The following is a 17,649-nucleotide window of genomic DNA, read 5'->3' on the forward strand; positions in this document are numbered from 1 at the left end:
CCCCTAACACAAAGACTAAGAGAATTTACTCCTCAAAGACTCTTCCTGAAGAAATCCACTGAAGATTTACTTTATCAAGGAAGAAAAATGACCAAAGAAAATAAGAGAGGACTCTTTCCTAAGGTCACATTGCTGTTAAGTTGTGCAGGTAATACTTGAACCCAGGTTGTCTGACACCTTAGCTCATGCTCTTAATTTTTATATTATACAAATATCTATGAAGAGTATTTAAAAATCTCATGAAGAACAGGAAAATATCTGAGACTTTCTTTAAATTTCAATATTCAGTCATTTACTGATCACCTATAATGAAATTCTAAGAAGACCCCCCAGAGTAAAATTAGGCCCTTTTTTTCCTTTCTCAAATTAAAGAGTGATGGCGAATTTTCTTCTGAAGAATTCATTCTCATTGAGTGTTTAATTTGTATTCTTTCAGTGAGGCATTGTGATAGGTATTCTGAGTAGAAGTGCTGGGAGTCCAATCATTATTCTATAGTTTTTATTTCAAGGACTTTACAGTCTAATAAGAAAAAAATATTTTTTCATCCTGGCTGGTGTGGCTCAGTTGGTTGGACATCCTTCTGTGCACTGAAAGTTTGCCAGTTTGATTCCCAGTGAGGGCACATGCTGAGGTTTCAGGCTCAGTTCCCTGGGGACAGGTAGGAGGCAGGAGGCAGGAGGCAGCAGGCAGGAGGCAGCAGGCAGCAGGCAGGAGGCAGGAGGCAAGCTGATCCATGTCCTGTTTCTTTCTCTTTTTCCCTCTCTCTTCCTCTCTTTCTAAAAATGAGTTAAAAATCTTTAAAAAAGAAAAAAAAAGTTTTTTTAAAGGTAAAAAGTGTCATGTGCCTTCAGAGAGGAACAGATGTAATCTTGAGGAGAATACAGAGGAGAGATTATTTTTGATCTGTTCAATGAGTGAGATTAAAAAAAAAAAAAGAGGAGGAGTTGACCTTGAAAAACAAACACGATAAGGGTAACTACATCAACTTAACTACAACTATTTATTGAGTACCTACTGTGTGCATGGTGAGATGCTTGGAGCTTTTCATTCTGATCTTATTTATTCCTCACAGTAACCCTGTAAGGTCAATATTGTTACTTCCAAATTAAGGGAGATGACAAACTCTATTGCCACACCACTAGTAAATGGAACCAGACAGACCTAGGCTCAATGTAGACCAAACCTTCAATCCAGATCTGGCTGGTTCCAAATTCCTGCCGTTTACCCTAACTCACAAGTTTTCAGAGTAGGTAAAACAATCATTTTCTCCATTTTCAAAAGTCAAATTTCTATCCATCCTTCTTGTTCAAATGCTAGGTCTTTTACAGCAAATTCTCAAAATGTGGTCTGCAGATGACTTGCATCAGATCATAAGGGTTGTTTGTAAAAGTACAAATTTACGGGCGCCAATCTCAAAGATTATAAGTAAATAAATTTGGGACAAGAACCAGAAAATCTGTATTACTATTTTTTAAAACAAACTTAGTTGGTCTCTCTTGAGAACCGCTGTGTCAAAAGATCTTCCAGGAGCATTCAGTAGAAATAAGTTCTTTGAAAGAACACTTCAATAGCATTCTAGTCTTCTCCATGCTGGCATACTTGCGGCGCGGGCTGATTTTTTTCTCATCCCTGACATTATGCGGACTAGCTGAATGACTGTAGAGGTTTCGGCCTGATCCACATACATCTCAATTTAAGAGCACAAACTAAGCTATTTGTCAAAATGCTTAAAACAATACACGAAATCTGAGTGTTGTGTGGTGTCTGGAAGGATGAGAAGCAGGGCAGGCCTGGTAGATCAATCACATGGAGAACACAGACCATCGGAATCCCGGTTATTTCAAGAGCTACTAGCTGGGGAGAAGGGAAGAAGCCCGACTAACTCGACTCATGCGCAGGCGCAGAAGAGAGGGAACTAAATCTCCAAGGAGCGCCCTTCCCCCACACTCTTTCCGGCTTTCTCCCGCCGCGCAGGCGCAGAGAGTGAGCCAAGATGGCGGCGCCCGTGGATCTCGAGTTGAAGAAGGTAAGAAAGCGTCTGGAGCATACCGAGGCTTCTCTTTGGTAGCTAAGGTGACTGTAGACAAGAATATCGGGGAAGTTTGAGTCTTTTAGCAGGAAAGAGGCCCCAGGGGACTGGGGGGTGCTTTTCTAAGGCAGGACTGGGTCTCCTTAGGTTGGAGTTGGGGGCGAGCGGCTTTTGCTGGAGCCGGTTGGGCTGGGTTTGGTTGAGTCTGGTGGGCCGATAGCTGGCCTAGCCCCTTGTTTCGAGCTCCAGAGCCGTTTCGTTGCGCTTGGCGCCTTCAGGTCCATAGTAAGGTCTGAAATAAGCGTTTTATATTGGAGCTCCTTACTACGGGTTGCCCGAGCTGAGGCATCTGTAATACTGCATCTTAATTTGGTTTGAAGAACTCCAAGCCCGACCTGTGTTTTTAGACCACTTATTCGATCCCAAACCTGAAAAGGTCGCACTACAGTTCAGTCAGATATGCTCATAGTAATGTTCATCTCAGGGCTTTGGCTCCCCACCCCCACCGTTTTTGGAGGAGTTGTCTGAGAAAGAAACAAATCCCGTAAAGGTTTCCAAATAAAATTGATATCAGGAGAAATTAGGTTTCTCTCTTAAATTGCTTTTAAATGTATTGTTACTCAGAAACGTTTCCACCAACAAAGAGTCGTCAGTATTCTAACACCACTACCGACCCCAAACCATATTTTTGGGGGGTAGAGGAGGGGAACGGGGATTGAAAAGAATCCTAGGCTTCATCTACTTGAAACCTATCCTTTTGTAGAAAAGGAAACTGGGTTCCAGAAAAGACTCCGTCAAAGGTTGGGGCTAGAATCCAGTATCCCCTGCCTCACCTTTTGGCTATTCGTTTAGGTTCTTCAGAAGAATACATGTTACTTAAGACTGCTTTCTGGTCAATCTGTGCAAAGTAGTAGGACAACAAATAGCTGTTGATCCTATTAAATGCAGCTGTTTGTTATTGCAGTATTTATGTGTGTGTATGACTTATTTTTTGTCATTTTTGTTTTGAAACTTGTATATTTGGCCCTTATTGGTGTTCTTTCAGGCTGTAGTATCTCAGCTTTAACAATATACTAACTTCCTTAGCAAACTATGTACCCAGCAATCAGGTAATACCTGTAATTTTACATGCAAAACAAAATTCACTTTAAGAATGCTTAAAGTATTCTAAAAGTTTACATTTTTTATCCTGTTAAAAGTTCAAATTTAAGTCAGGGTCTAGTGAAAGAGTTAATAGTGTACAGCTGTGAATGGACTTACCTCCCAGTATTTGAATTTTTTGCGAAGAAACCTGTGGACAATGAATGCAAACCAAGAAAATGATTTCAGCCTTAAATTGGATAGTTTTGACAACCAATTAAATTAACTAAAGAAACTTGTTTTAAGATTTTATCTTCTAATTATGTATTTATTTTTGTGTGTGTGTGTGTGTATATATATATATAAATATATATATATATATATTTTTTTTTTGGCCTGGAAACTAATAGGAAATTTCAGGCTCCTCCCTTCCCCCTAAATAAATCTTTTGAAACCTTACTTGTAGGTGAGAACCAAGTCAAAATAAAAATTAAGCAGTAGCCTTTGCCATATGTTGCAGCCACAAATGTTAGTATTAAGGCATTAATTTAACAGCATGTGAAAGTCATTCCAGGCACTTCAACAAGAGTATCCAAGAACTGTGTTTATCTTTGAGTTAAGTGCACACACCAGTCAAATTTGGCTTGGCATGTGCATATGAAGATGATGATGCAATTCTTCAAAATTTTTTTCTTTTTTGTCTTTCTCTTAAAAATATTTATATTCTGGATGTTACTGTAGACAGTAGAATAAAAAAGATACCTGAACTAGAGGTCAGAAGAAATGGATTTAAGTACCTGCCTTTTCACCTGGTTGTTATTTAATCCTGTGCAAGCCACTTATATCTTTTTAACACATTTAGTTACTTAATTTGTAAACTGTTATGGTGAAACTGCCACTTTAACTCATAGGATTTGAGAGGAGTAAATGAGATATTTATTATGTCCCTCAGTGTTCTCATATTAATATACCTATATTAATTTTTGAAACAAATGTGGGAAAGTGCTTTGAAACCTAGTTGAGTAATGCAAATATAGAGAGTTGTTCCATTTATGGTTCTTGATTTGGAACTCTGGGTTTCATCCTCTGACTATTGCATTTATTTCATTACTCCTTGGGAACCTGCTACTTGATGTGCTATTATTTAATGTGCATTTGTTTCTGCTTCTTCAAATAGATTCCATATTCTGGGGATAGGGTAAATTCAGTATTTAGTTTAGTGACTTGATTGATTACAATTATACTCTTATTGATGTTTGCTTTAGACAGCTTTGTCTCTGGTTAGCATGCTTTATTTTAACATACTTAGATTTGACATAAATGTTTCCTATAAAGTATTTTATCTACTAAATCAAGGACTTGTTTTTATTAGGCCTTCACAGAGCTTCAAGCTAAAGTTATTGACACCCAGCAGAAGGTGAAGCTTGCAGACATACAGATTGAACAGCTAAACAGAACGAAAAAGCATGCCCATCTTACAGATACAGAGATTATGACTTTGGTAGACGAGACTAACATGTATGAAGGTGTAGGAAGAATGTAAGTAAATTATGTCCTTAAGGGGGTTATGTTGGGAGATGTTTTGTCTGAAATAAATCATAGAAGTTGTTAATTTTAAAACTTGGGTTAAAGTGTCACAGTAACTTTAAAGATGATCTAGTTAAATGCCTTTTTTATTATTTTTTATGAGAATCTGAATCCCAGATAGATGTGTTTAATTTTTTTTTTTTTTCAAATTGTAAGAGAAAGTTTATTTAGACAGTCACAGAGGTAGAAATGAGCTGTAGGAGAAATGGGTTCAGGAAACAAGGTACACTGACAAAAAACAGGCCCTTGGAGCTTAGGAGAGAGAAAGGTAAAGCTTATGCCCAGGGAGGGGGTTAGAAGAGGGGGCCAGATGTGTTTAATTTTAGACTTTGAAGTACATTTCTTAAATATTTCCCTCTTCTCTCTATAATTAGATACTTAAAAGTGTGTAACTTTAATGATAAAAATGTGATTTGTCATGAAAAGATGTTCATAGTAATTGTGTGTGTAAATTTATTTAATTAGTTGTAGTTTTAACCTCCTCTTCCCTACCTAATTTATTAGAAGTCATACAATACAAATTATAAATCTTTCATATACCCTAAAATAAAAACATTCAATTGTCATTTAAATATACTCATTCTGTCATACATGAGATATTGAAACCAGTTTACCTTTTGTTTGCTCTAATTGTTATTATGTTTAACATATAATAACACTTCACTTTTTTCTTTTATGAGAGAACAGATCTGCAGCGTGTTTTCTGAGCAGTAAGTAAGGAATGGAAAAGCCCTTAACTACAGGTCACATTCCATCACAATGAGCTAAAAGGAGAAGACTGATTTTGGGAGGGGGGATAGGAGGAGGAGGGTTCTTCTGGAATTTGGTCTTTGACTGTTACTTAGTAAGTGGACCATTACTTGAAGTTTGGAGAGCTTTTAGTTCGAATGGAATTTGACCTTAGTCTTGGGATGACTTGTTTTGTGATTGATTTGAAGGAAACATAACATGTGTAATTTAGTAATGGCTTTGGAATGACATCATGAGAAGTAGACCCTGCTTCTGACTAGCTAATCCATATCTTTCTGGAAAACAGATAGATTATGATAAACTGTTCATCAGATTTGCTCTTTCAGAATAAACAGTATACCACAAATACGTTTTGACTTCAGAGTTCATATTTTTCATTTTAGCTTGTTTTAAAGAAAGAGAATCCCAATTTGAGAGTTTGTTACTGGGGCACAAAGCATTGAGTTGAGAACAAAGGAGAACCCTTGAATATGTGTCTATGTAGTATGAAGTGAATTGTTGGCATTCATGACAGGATAATTTTATCCTTAATGTGAATATCCTTAGGTCTTAAAACAGTAATGCAAGCTTTTCTAGCATGGTTAACATGTTGTCCTTGGATTTCACATCACTACATTAGCCTGTTTGCAACAGCTAAAGAATCTTTTTCCAAAATAGAAAAACTCTTTGACTATCTTTGGCTTTTGAGCTACCAGTGAAGTTTTTATTTTTAATTAGAATAATTTCATTTATTGAACATTCTACAGAAGTGATAGGAGTATTGCTTTTTTTGCACACTGCCTGAAGTGCTACAGATAGGTTGCATTCCACACAAAGAATTGTAGAATTCAAAGGCTGGAATATGAATTAATGGTAGAACAGTAGTATTTCCAGAAGAATTATTTTAGATTATGTTTTTAAAAAGCAATATGTAGTTTTAAATGTTTGGATAAAGTAGAACTCCTATATGGTTTCAAATTTTGGTTTTAAATTTGACTTCTGTGCTTTTTGCATCTCACTGGGAGTGTGCGTTTGACCCTGCATTGTAGGGGCATGTAAGGTGAATAGTGTTTGTTGCTTGGCTAGAGTATTAGTGCCCTCAGGAAGAAAAGACTTGCTGAGTATTAGTCTGGTCATGAGGAGGTTCTTTTTCTTGATTCTAAACCTGAAATATCTATTTCTGAATTTATAGTCTTGGGTAATCTTGAATATCATTGTGATTTACTTTTAATTCTAGTCTTTACCTTACGTTGTCTTATCTTTTCCTTTTTGAGTATTATTTGGGAATTCTAATTAGAATAATAATTTTTCTCAAATTGTTGTTTTGAAACCATGACTTATAAAATCCAAAGCACTCCATTTTTGTTTTAGAACCTGCAGTAGATTTTTGCCACCACTGAAATGAAGGCCTCATTATATCTTGCCTAGATTATTGCAGTAGCATCTTAACTGTTCTTTCTGCCTTTATTCTGTCTGTCCAAATGCATTCTTACACATCTGCCCGAGTTGATCACATCAACTTTCTTCATAAAGTCTTCTGTTCATCCTCTGTTTTCCACAGGATAAAATTTAAACTTGTTAGCCTGGCATTTATGATCATTCATAATCCATCTTTAATTTATCCTTTTAGCCTCAACTCCTCCCACTTTCTTTTCCCAGACTCAAGATACCTTATAAATTTCATCTCATGGACTTTCTTCCATTGGTTTTGGGTTATCTGTTGAGAAGAGTTTGAGTCTCATGTGAACTTAAAACATGTTTTAATTGATTAGTGCTGTCTGTCATGGAGTAGCACATATAACTAGAAATTTTTATCCTTACCCTTGTCACATGGGCTTCCTCACATGTGCCATGTTTTGTGCTTTATTGCTTTTGCTCATTTTGTCCTTCCTGGCCTGAGATATTCGACTTGCCTTTGTGAAATTATCATCTTTTAAGACGTAGCTCATATTCTCTTCAGATTATTCCCTTCTGGCAGAGTTAATCACATTTCTGGGATGGTATCAGCGCTTTTTGTTCCTATAGCTAGTAGAGAACACACACACACACACACACACACACACACACACACAGCGCGCTTTTGTTCCTATAGCTAGTAGAGAACACACACACACACACACACACACACACACACACACGGAAAGGGAGAGATTGATAAACGGACCAGTGTCTCAAACTACATTGTCAGCTCTGTGAGACCACATACATACATATTTATTTTTGTTTCTTCAGTTCTTAGCATAATGTCTGGCACAAAATAGATGTAAAATGTGTGTTGATTTGAATTGAATGTGATTCTCTTGCCTAAAATACTGCATTTTCTTTTGGTTCTTTAGAAAGAAAATATGTTTAGAAAATGTCAGAGACTTAGTATTAGACTTTATTATTCTGTTTTAATATTATAATTCAATAAAGATGAAATTATAAAAGTAACAGATATTTTTACTAACGTCAACGGAATTGTTTCTGACCAAAATTATGTCCTTTGATCTGACTCAATTAAGTCTTTATTAAATTTATTGAGAAGGTTGACTAATTCTAAGTACCAACCAGTTGCAGAGAGATGCAGTCAGAACTGATTATATAGAAAAATCCAAGCCTTTGAAATTAAGGTGAGCGCAGTATAACTCTTGGAGAATAAAGGCTATTCTATGTACAACAATATCAATATAATTATATCTATTTTACCTTGCTCATGTTCACATAGGATGAAAGTCAGATTTTTCTTTTTAGGGTATGTATTTAGTTTACGAAATCATTGCAAGCCCAGATGCCTTTCAGGTCACAAATATGGAGAATTTGGTAGTGTTAAATACCTCTTATATATGGCTGTTTTGGACTTAAAACAAGGAAAATTAAGCTGCAGTGTGAAAGGTGATGAATTGCTATATACTGTAAGCTCTGCGTATTTGTTACTCAAAGCTATATTCCATCCAGTCCCTTGGCATGTTGCCAGCACATTTTAGTTCTGTTACTTCATATTCTTTGGAGAGGCTGTTATGTAGCCTGATACTACTACCACCAATTTCTAGTTTTACTCCTTAAGCTGTTTGTGAGCTGACCTCACCATACTGCTTTGAGAACTATGATGAAAGTTACAACTGTGGAATGATCTGTCTGAATAGTTGGAAGTGTTTGTCTTTGCATCTTTCTAGCATGCAAGGAGGGAATCAAATAAATATTACATAAATGTTTCTTGTATCTTTTTTTTTGAGTAAGAACTTGTTCATAATGGTATATGGTAGTTTTCTTCCTTTTTACTTTGCATAGAAGTAGAGTATTTTTAAAAAAATAGGTTTTTAATGATTTTTTTAGAGAGAAAAGAAGGGAAAGAGAGATAGAAACATTGATGTGAGAGAGATAAATCATCGATTGGCTGCCTCCTGTATACCCCTCACTTGGGATTGAGCCTGCAGCCCGAGCATGTGGCCTGACCACAAATCAAACTGGGATCTCTCAGTCCATGGGACCACGCTTAATCCACTGAGCCACACCAGCCAGGCTAGAGTCTTTTTTTTAAAAAAAAATAATTACATTTGAAAGTACACATAAATGACATTTAACCATGCTACTATTTGAAAGGACCATCATTAGGATACATTTCAGACTTATTTTTTATTAACAATAAGTATGATCCTGAGCCTAATTTGATGTCAGGTCTATTATTCTAATATCCTTTTGCTTGAGCATTATATAAATAACATTTCTTCTTTCCAAAAGAGACAAATTAAGCTTTTTATTTTTTTAATATGAGAGGAACTTGAGTAGATTAGCCTTTGAGAATGATTAGTGCCTTTTTAAACTTGAACCTAACCAAAAATAACTTTGTACCATATTTAAACTAATTTAGAGATATGCCACCATTCTGTGGGTATTTTTTACATTTAAGGAACTAAGAATGAACAATGGTATAAATCTACCAACTAGATAAGTGTCTAGCAATGCAGAAATTGCTGTTTGGGAGCAGTGTTGCTATTTCTACTTGTTGAAGTAATTTGATGGTTGATCTCTAATGGTTAAAAGATCCAGAAGTGTAAGACTTGAGATAAATGTGGCACAGGTAGAAAGTGAAAACAGTAGGTCTATTCCTGATTGGTAATAAATTTTTAAAAATATATAAATAATTGAGTAATTTTTCAACTAATTAGGATGTAGAAATCTGAACTGTCCACAGCAGCTTGGTTGAACTGCCTGCCCTTTGTTTAAAATGTTATGTTGGTTTTGTAGTGATTTTAATTGTAAGTTTGGATGTTGATCTGTAATTTGAATCATGACATTTAGTAAAGCCAGGATGAAATTTTTGCAGTTTCTCTAAGTTTAGTTATGTAAATATTAATAGAAAGGGATCTAGTCATGCTGCCTCAAATTTTGCAACTCTCTTATAATTTCGTATGGATGTAGAGTTGGTATTCCAGTCAATTTGAGATATTTTTAAAGTGAAAAAATAGTTGTATTATATTTTATTCTTAAGAAATTGGGAAATAAAATCACAAATGGTGGTGTAGTAAATATTGTTGGTATTATAGTAAAAAATAGTTTATATTCTCACTGCAATCAAGTTTAGATATTTTTAGTGCTTACTATAGGAGAAAAAAATGTGTAGATTACTTTTGTGAGAGCACATTGCAAATTCATAAGCTCTTTTTATGCTCTGTTTAAAGGTGTTATCTATATTTTAGAATAGAGAAAATGAGCAAAGATAAAATAACTTTTAAAGGTAAGAAGGAATTTTAAGTTATTTTTTAGATTTTATTTTAAAGTAAGAGGAGTTCTTGATGTTGAGCTGCTTTTACTAATAGAGTATGACCCACCCTTCATGTGTTTTTATACAGAGTCATTTAAAGTCATGGCTTTCATTGCTCAGAGTTCTAAGGGAAAAAACACAACTTTTCCTGTTGTGTAAGGAAAAATGACTTCAGTTTTGTTGATGTTGAGTATGTATATAACCCCAGATGGGCACACTCTCTTCTTCCACAGATGTGATACTCTAGGGAGAGGAGATTTTTGAGTAATATTCTTAATTTCCGTAAGTGTCAGTGATTTAAAAACTTGGTGTTCATTATAACTCTGCTGTACTGCTGTGTAGAATGACGTCACTGTTTTTATGCTAAGGGAAGTTAACAAACATTTACGTAGGAATTACATAGCCATGTTTCTTTTGCAGAAGAGAACTTTTAATAATTATTTCCCTTCTTTCCCTCTCATGTCCTCCAGGATCCGAACAATTTCTCTGAAATACAGGAAATTAATTTTGAAAAGGTGCTAACTAGAAGAAGTCTATTTTTGTTTTGTTTTTGTTTTAATCCTCACCTGAGGATATGCTTCTATTGATTTTTAGATAGAGCAGGAGGAAGGGAGGGAAGGAGAGGAAGGGGGGGGGAGAGAGAAACATCGATGTGAGAGACATCCATTGGTTGCCTCCCACATGACCCCAACCAGGATGGGGGATGGAAATGCAGCAGAGGTATATGCCCTTGACCGGAATCAAACCCATGACTTTGGTCTGAGGGCCATCACTCCAACTGCTGAGCCAAACCGGCCATGGCTAGAAGTCTATTGTGAAGGACAAAGAAAGTTATTATACTTACGTTGGGTTGTACGAACATGCTGAACTTTAAAAAATATATTTTTATTTGTTTTTGTTACAAATGTTTCTCCTTTTTCTCCCATTGACACCCTACTCCCCATTTCCCCCACCCCTTCCCCAGCTTTGTTGTCTATGTCCATTGGTTATGCATGCATGCATATAAGTTCTGTGGTTTATCTCTTCCCCCACAACACCCTCTCTTCTGGGGTTTGTCAATCTGTACCCTACCTCTATGTCTCTGGGTCAGTTTTGTTCATCAGTTTGTTCAGTTCATTATATTCCACGAATAAATGAGATTAAATTTTTTTATTTAATGTGTCATTGTAGGTTACTTATTTTAGGCATGAACTTGTTTTAAAAAAGGTAAATTTAATTGATTCATTTCTTTGGGAGATTTGCTTCTGCATTTCCTGACATCACAAGGCCTGACCTTTTTTATATATATATTAAGCTGAAAAAAAATTAAACAAAATCTGCTTTTGTTGCATGAAGTAGCAATTATTCAACAACACAAGAGGATACTACAGTGTATTCTCATTGGTGATAAGCAAGAATCAATTGTAGTTAACTGAGGGAAGAGTGAAAAGTACCATTACCTTGTTGATCCTATGTAAATAAAAATAGCCTGGCTGGTGTGGCTCAGTGGTTGCACCAAGAGGTCATTGGTTTAATTCCTGGTCAGGGCACAACTTGCTATCTAATCTCTTTGAGAGAGGACTGAAGTGTTCATGTCGAGGAATATACCTGCTTAGAAACAACCAAAAAGCTCAGAAAAAGTATTTTAACCTAGAAGGTGTGAGTCAGTCTATATATATATGAACACACACTTAATAATGACTTATTTTAGCCCTGGCCGGTTTGGCTCAGCGGTTAGAGCGCCCGCCTGCGGTCCGGAGAGACCCGGGTTCGGTTCCCGCTAAGGGCACGTACCTCGGTTGCAGTTTGTCCCTGGCCCTGGTTGGTCGTGCGGGTGGCAGCCACTCGATGTGTCCCTTTCACATTGATGTTTCTCACTCTCTCTCTTCCTCTCTCTCCCTCCCACTCTGTACAAAAAAAAAAAAAGGAAAAATGTCCTCGGGTGAGGATAAAAAAAATAATAATGACTTATTTTAGTATTATTTTCTTATTATATCAGGAATTGCTGTGAACTGCAAATGTTCTTTGCCCAGATGGAATAATTAGGATTGCAATGTGTTGCATGCACCAATAGTGCCTGTGGCTTTGTGAAGAATGTATGCTCAATTTGTTTTTAGAATTTAGGTTTGAATGGACATATCTAGGAGAATATCTTATTGTCCTGGCCAGGAGCTTGCACTAACTCTTGTTCTAATGAAAATCTGTTGCCTTGAAATGGGCCCGATTATCTAGAAGACATTATTCCTTTGGCTTTGAAAGAGGACTTGAAATGTTCTTGTAACAAAATTTGCACAGCAGCAGGAGCCCAGTATTAAAAGTGTATCTTTAAATAGATAAGAACATGACTGCCGTAAGCTGAGCCTTTTACATTGTTTGGCTCAGGGTAAAAAGATTTGGACCACAATATGCATCCTGTATGTGTTTGTCTGACTGAGTCTTTTGCATTTGTGCCAAATATATTTATATTTCGCTGTGACTTTCTGCATTTGTACCAGGAGTCTTCTGTTCTGTTTGTGTCCTTCAGTACTTATTGGGTAGTAATTTTTTACTATCCAAGGGTTATATTTTATTCAGTGTTACATTGTAACCTACTAGTGAAATAAAGATCACATCTTTGAACAAGTTGTAGCACAGCTTGATGCTTATATGTGGAAATGTTTGGGGTTTGATGAGGCCACAGTAAAAGTGGTAAACATCAGAGGTAATTATTTACCAGAATACTTAGAATACCAAATAGTGACCAAAAATAAGCATCATTTTAAAAATAGAATAACATACTACTGCTTCCATTTCAGGAATAACAGTTTCATTTAAAAATACACAGTGATTTTTAATTAGAGTAGATTGAACCTAGCAGTGTGTAAATTACTCATCCAGAACAAAGAATGTTTACATGGGATTGGGTTCCTGAAGGGACTATGATTCTCTAATAGTGACAGTGAATTCTCTGTCCTCATCTGATTGGACCTATCAGTAGTGTTTAGTCTAGTTGATCTTTCTTTCCTTCTTGAAGCACTTCTTCCCTTGGTTTCAGGATACCACCTTTTGGTTTTCCTTCTATTTCATTGGTCATTCCTACTGTCTCCTTTTTTTAAAATCCTCACTGAGGACATTTTTCCATTTTTGGTTCAGATAGAGTGGGAGGGGGAGAGAGAGAGAGAGAGAGAAACATTGACGTGAAAGGGACACATCGAGTGGTCGCCACCTGCACAACCCAACCAGGGCTGGGGACAAACAGCAACCCAAATACATGCCCTTAGCAGGAACCGAACCCGGGTCTCTTGACTGCAGGCTGATGCTCTAACCTCTGAGCCAAACTGGCCAGGACTCCTTTTTTTTTCTTTATTGATTTTAGAGAGGGAAAGGAAAGGAGAGGGGGAGAGAGATAGAAACATCAGTGAGAGAGAACATCAATAGGGTGCCTCCTACATGCCTCCCACTGGGGATTGGGCTCACAACCTGGTCATGTGCCCTGACCGAGAATCGAACCAGCGACCTCTTGTTGCATGGGTCAGTGCTCAACCACTGAGCCACACGGGCCGGGCCCTACCATCTCCTTTACTGTTTCCTTTTCTTTCCCATTTCCAAATATTAGATTGACCTTGGACTCAGCCTTTAGATTTTTTTTTTTTAATCCTTACCTGAGGATATTTTTCCATTTATCTTCAGATAGAGTGGAAAAGAGGGAAGGGGAGGAGAGAGAGAGAGAGAGGAACATCTATGTGAGAGAGACACATCGATTGGTTGCCTCCTGCACTACCTGAACCAGAGTCAGCAACTGAAGTATGTGCCCTCAACTGGAATTGAACCCAGGACTTTTTGGTCAAGGGCCGATGCTCTAACTGCTGAGCCAAACTAGCCAGGGCTGGATTTTTTTCTGTTCTCTTATCTGTGCTCACTCTGTTAGTGATCTCATCCAGGCTTATCTCTGACAACTTTATTTTTGTCTTAGCTTAGACCCCTTCCCTGAACTCCAAATTTGTGTATCCACCTGCCTGCTTTACATTTGATGGTCTAAAAGACTTCTTAAAATTAACTTGACTAAAATAAAATTGTCACTGTTTACAGTTTTGCCCTGGCCAGTGTGGCTTAGTTGGTTGAGGGTAATCCCATGCACAGAAGAGTCACTGGTTAGATTCCCAGTCAGGGCACATGCCCGGATTGCAGGTTCAATCCTCAGTCATGGTGTGTATGAAAGACAATTGATCAGTGTTTCTCTCTTTCTCTAAAAATCAATGAAAACATATTTAAAAAATAAACCAGTTTCTCCAATCTTACTAATTTTCAGTAAGCGGTTTTTGTATCCTTCTAATTCTTGGACTCATCTTTGACTGCTCTCTTTCAAATTCAGTCTGTTAGCAAAGACTCTGTTTTTAAATGTTGTCCAGAATCTGAATATTTCTACTTACCACCACGCTGGTCTAAACTACCATTTGATTATTGCAGTTGCCTGTTAACTGGCTCCTTGTTTCCATCCTTGACACTTTATTTTTTATTTTTTTTAATCCTCATCCGAGGACATTTTTCCATTTTTTGTACAGACAGAGTGGGAGGGAGAGAGAGGAAGAGAGAGAGAGAGGGAAACATCGATGTGAAAGGGACACATCGAGTGGCTGCCTCCCGCACGACCAACTAGGGCCGGGGACAAACTGCAACCGAGGTACATGCCCCTAGCGGGAACCGAACCCAGGTCTCTCCGGACCGCAGATGGACGCTCCAACCGCTGAGTCAAACCGGCCAGGGCCCATCCTTGACACTTTATAGTTGTCTCCAACTGAGTAGCTAGAGTGATCCTTTTCAAACACAAGTCAGACCACTCTAGACAAAACCTTCAGGTGGCTTTCTGTTTTATTAGTGAAAAAGACAAAGACTTTTGTAGTTGCTGGTCTCTCTTCCTGAAGCCTTCTTCCAGATGTCTGCATGGCTTACAACTTCTCTTCCTTCAGCTCTTTGCCAAAAAGTCACTGAGGCCTTTCATGACCACCCTATTTAAAATTACATACTTCCGCCCTGGCCAGTTTGGCTCAGCGGTTAGAGCGTCGGCCTGCGGTCTGGAGAGACCCGGGTTTGGTTCCCGATAAGGGCACGTACTTCGGTTGCAGTTTGTCCCCGGCCCTGGTTGGTCATGCGGGTGGCAGCCACTCGATGTGTCCCTTCACGTCGATGTTTCTCTCTCTCTCTCCCTTCCTCTCTCTCCCTCCCACTCTATCTGTACAAAAAAATGGAAAAATATCCTCGGGTGAGGATAAAAATAAAATAAAATAAAATAAAAAAAATAAAATTACATACTTCCACCCCCACCTACTTGCCTCCTTTACTTTTTCTTTGTTGTTGTTGTTGGCTTTATTTTCTCCATGGCACTTATAACTATTTGGCATAATGTAGTACTAATTATCTCTTTCTTAAGTCAACTTCATTGAGATATAACTTATATACAGTAAAATATACTAATTCTAAGAGTACATTTGGCTTGGCTGATATGGCTCAGTTGGTTGGAGTATTTTCCCATATACCAAAAGTTGGAGGATTTGATTCCAGGTCAGGGCACATGCCCAGGTTTTGGGTTTGAGCCCCAGTTAGGATGCATGCAGGAGGCAACTGATCGATGTTTTTCTCTTACATCAATGTTTTCTCCCCCTCATCTCTGTCTCTCCCTTCCTCTCTTTAAAAATCATTAAAAAATAAAATAAACATACTCTCAAAAAAAAAAGTACATTTGGATGAGTTTTGACAAATGTAACAATATAGGACATTTTTATTACCCTGAAAAGTTCCTTGCTACTTCCAAGCCAGTTCTCTCCAAACCCTGCTCTAAGCAACAGATAATCTGATTTCTATCACTGTCAATTAATTTTGCCTATTTTAGAACTTCATATGGACTATATATAAATAGAATCATTATAGTTTGTACCCCTTTGTTTTTTCATTAAGCATAATTTATCCATGTTACGTTTATCAGGCCTGCTCAGGGACTGTAGGTTGGGCTTCAGTTCCATTTATTTTAGTACTCTTGCTTCTGCCCTCTTCCTCTGTTTGCCAGCCTCATCTTTAGGTTGGGTGAAGAAGGTCCAAGGATTTCTTTCACATATGACAACATCCAGAATTAGGAAGTACCATGTTTTCTGTGTCATCTTTGTTAGAAAGAAATGATTCCCAGAAGTCTTCAAAAGGGCCACCTCTCACATTTCATGACAAGAACTGAGCCACATACTTGGGCTTCTATGTTGGAGGATGGGACTGCCGTGATTGGGAAAGACCAGTCAAGATTCACCCTAGGATTCACTTCCCTGAGTCACTTGGGAAAGTGGAGGGTACCTAAACAAAATTGGGGCTCTGTTAATAAGGAAGAATGGATATGGAGTAGCCAACCATTAGTTGTCTGCTATAATTATCAACAGTAATCAATACATGGACCAACAATTGAGGGCTAGCTACATAAAAACTGTTGGTAATATACTTAGGATGAATTAGGGAGAGTTTAATGAGGGAGTATAGGTAGGGAGCTATTGAAGTAATTTAGGAGTGTATTAGAAGCATAAATTAAGGTGGCAGAAGTAGAATGGAGAGGAAGAGGGTCAGTATGAAAGAAACTGATGAGTCGGTGATAAAGTGGGAATGTAGGGGACAGGAGGATACCTGTAGGTTTGGGACTTAGGTGAAAGTGGGAAAGTGATGATGTCATTGATAGAAGCAGAAGTTGAGATGGGGATACTGCTTTTAGGAATGTTGATATGGGTAGATAAAAGGAGTTAATTTGGGACATGTTGAATTTGAGGAGATGTGGAACATACAAGTAGAAATGACCATTAGATGATGCAGACATCGGACAAATAATAGGGGTTGGTACTGTTTTGAGGGTCATTAGACAACTTGAAGCCTTGAAAATAAATGAGTTCTTGGAGCGACTTTGGGTGGAGATAGCTTAGCTGAGAGCCTTGCTTAATGTTTGCAATAGGAGCCCTGGAAGAGAAAAGGCGGGATGAGTTTATCATTGTAGTAGCTGATGAAGGGAACATGGATAGCATAATACCCAGATGTAGCAGCATTCCTTAGAGTTAGATTTGAACATATCGTATTCTGTAGACTTCGTTTGCCTGAGATATGGCAGGTCTAGGTACTGTATTTTGGGGTTATAATCTATGTTATTTTATTGTTCAAATGGTTCCTCTTTGGCCATTGGCTCTTTTAGGTTGTCTCCTGTAACCATTTGTTTATTTACTTTATTATTATTATTATTATTTTAATCCTCAAGGACATGCTTAGGGAGAGAGGGAGGGTGGGAGGAAGGGAAAGAAAGACACATCATGTTTCAGTGTGAGAGAGAAGTATTCATCTGTTGCTTTCCTTATATGCCCCGACTGGGACTGAACCCACAACCTAGATATGTGCCCTGATCGGGGATTGAGCTGGTAAGCTTTCGGTGCATAGGACAGTACTCAACTAACTGAGCCACTCTGGCTGGGCCCCTGTAGCCTTTATTTAACATGTCCCCAGTTTGTT

At 37.7% G+C, this 17,649-nt stretch overlaps 1 protein-coding gene across 1 annotated transcript in view; it reads left to right on the forward strand.

The window, feature by feature from the left end:
- The first annotated feature begins 1,960 nt into the window (after positions 1-1,960).
- Positions 1,961-17,649, forward strand: part of PFDN1 (prefoldin subunit 1) — a 70,093-nt gene continuing 54,404 nt past the window's right edge. The window contains exons 1-2 of the mRNA XM_036241412.1: positions 1,961-2,027; positions 4,483-4,649. Of these exons, the coding sequence (XP_036097305.1) occupies positions 1,995-2,027; positions 4,483-4,649 (200 nt within the window). The 5' untranslated portion in view covers positions 1,961-1,994. The remainder of the gene's footprint in view (positions 2,028-4,482; positions 4,650-17,649) is intronic.

This window comes from Molossus molossus, unplaced genomic scaffold (genome assembly GCF_014108415.1).
Source record: "Molossus molossus isolate mMolMol1 unplaced genomic scaffold, mMolMol1.p scaffold_m16_p_4, whole genome shotgun sequence".
Classification (NCBI taxonomy): domain Eukaryota; kingdom Metazoa; phylum Chordata; class Mammalia; order Chiroptera; family Molossidae; genus Molossus; species Molossus molossus.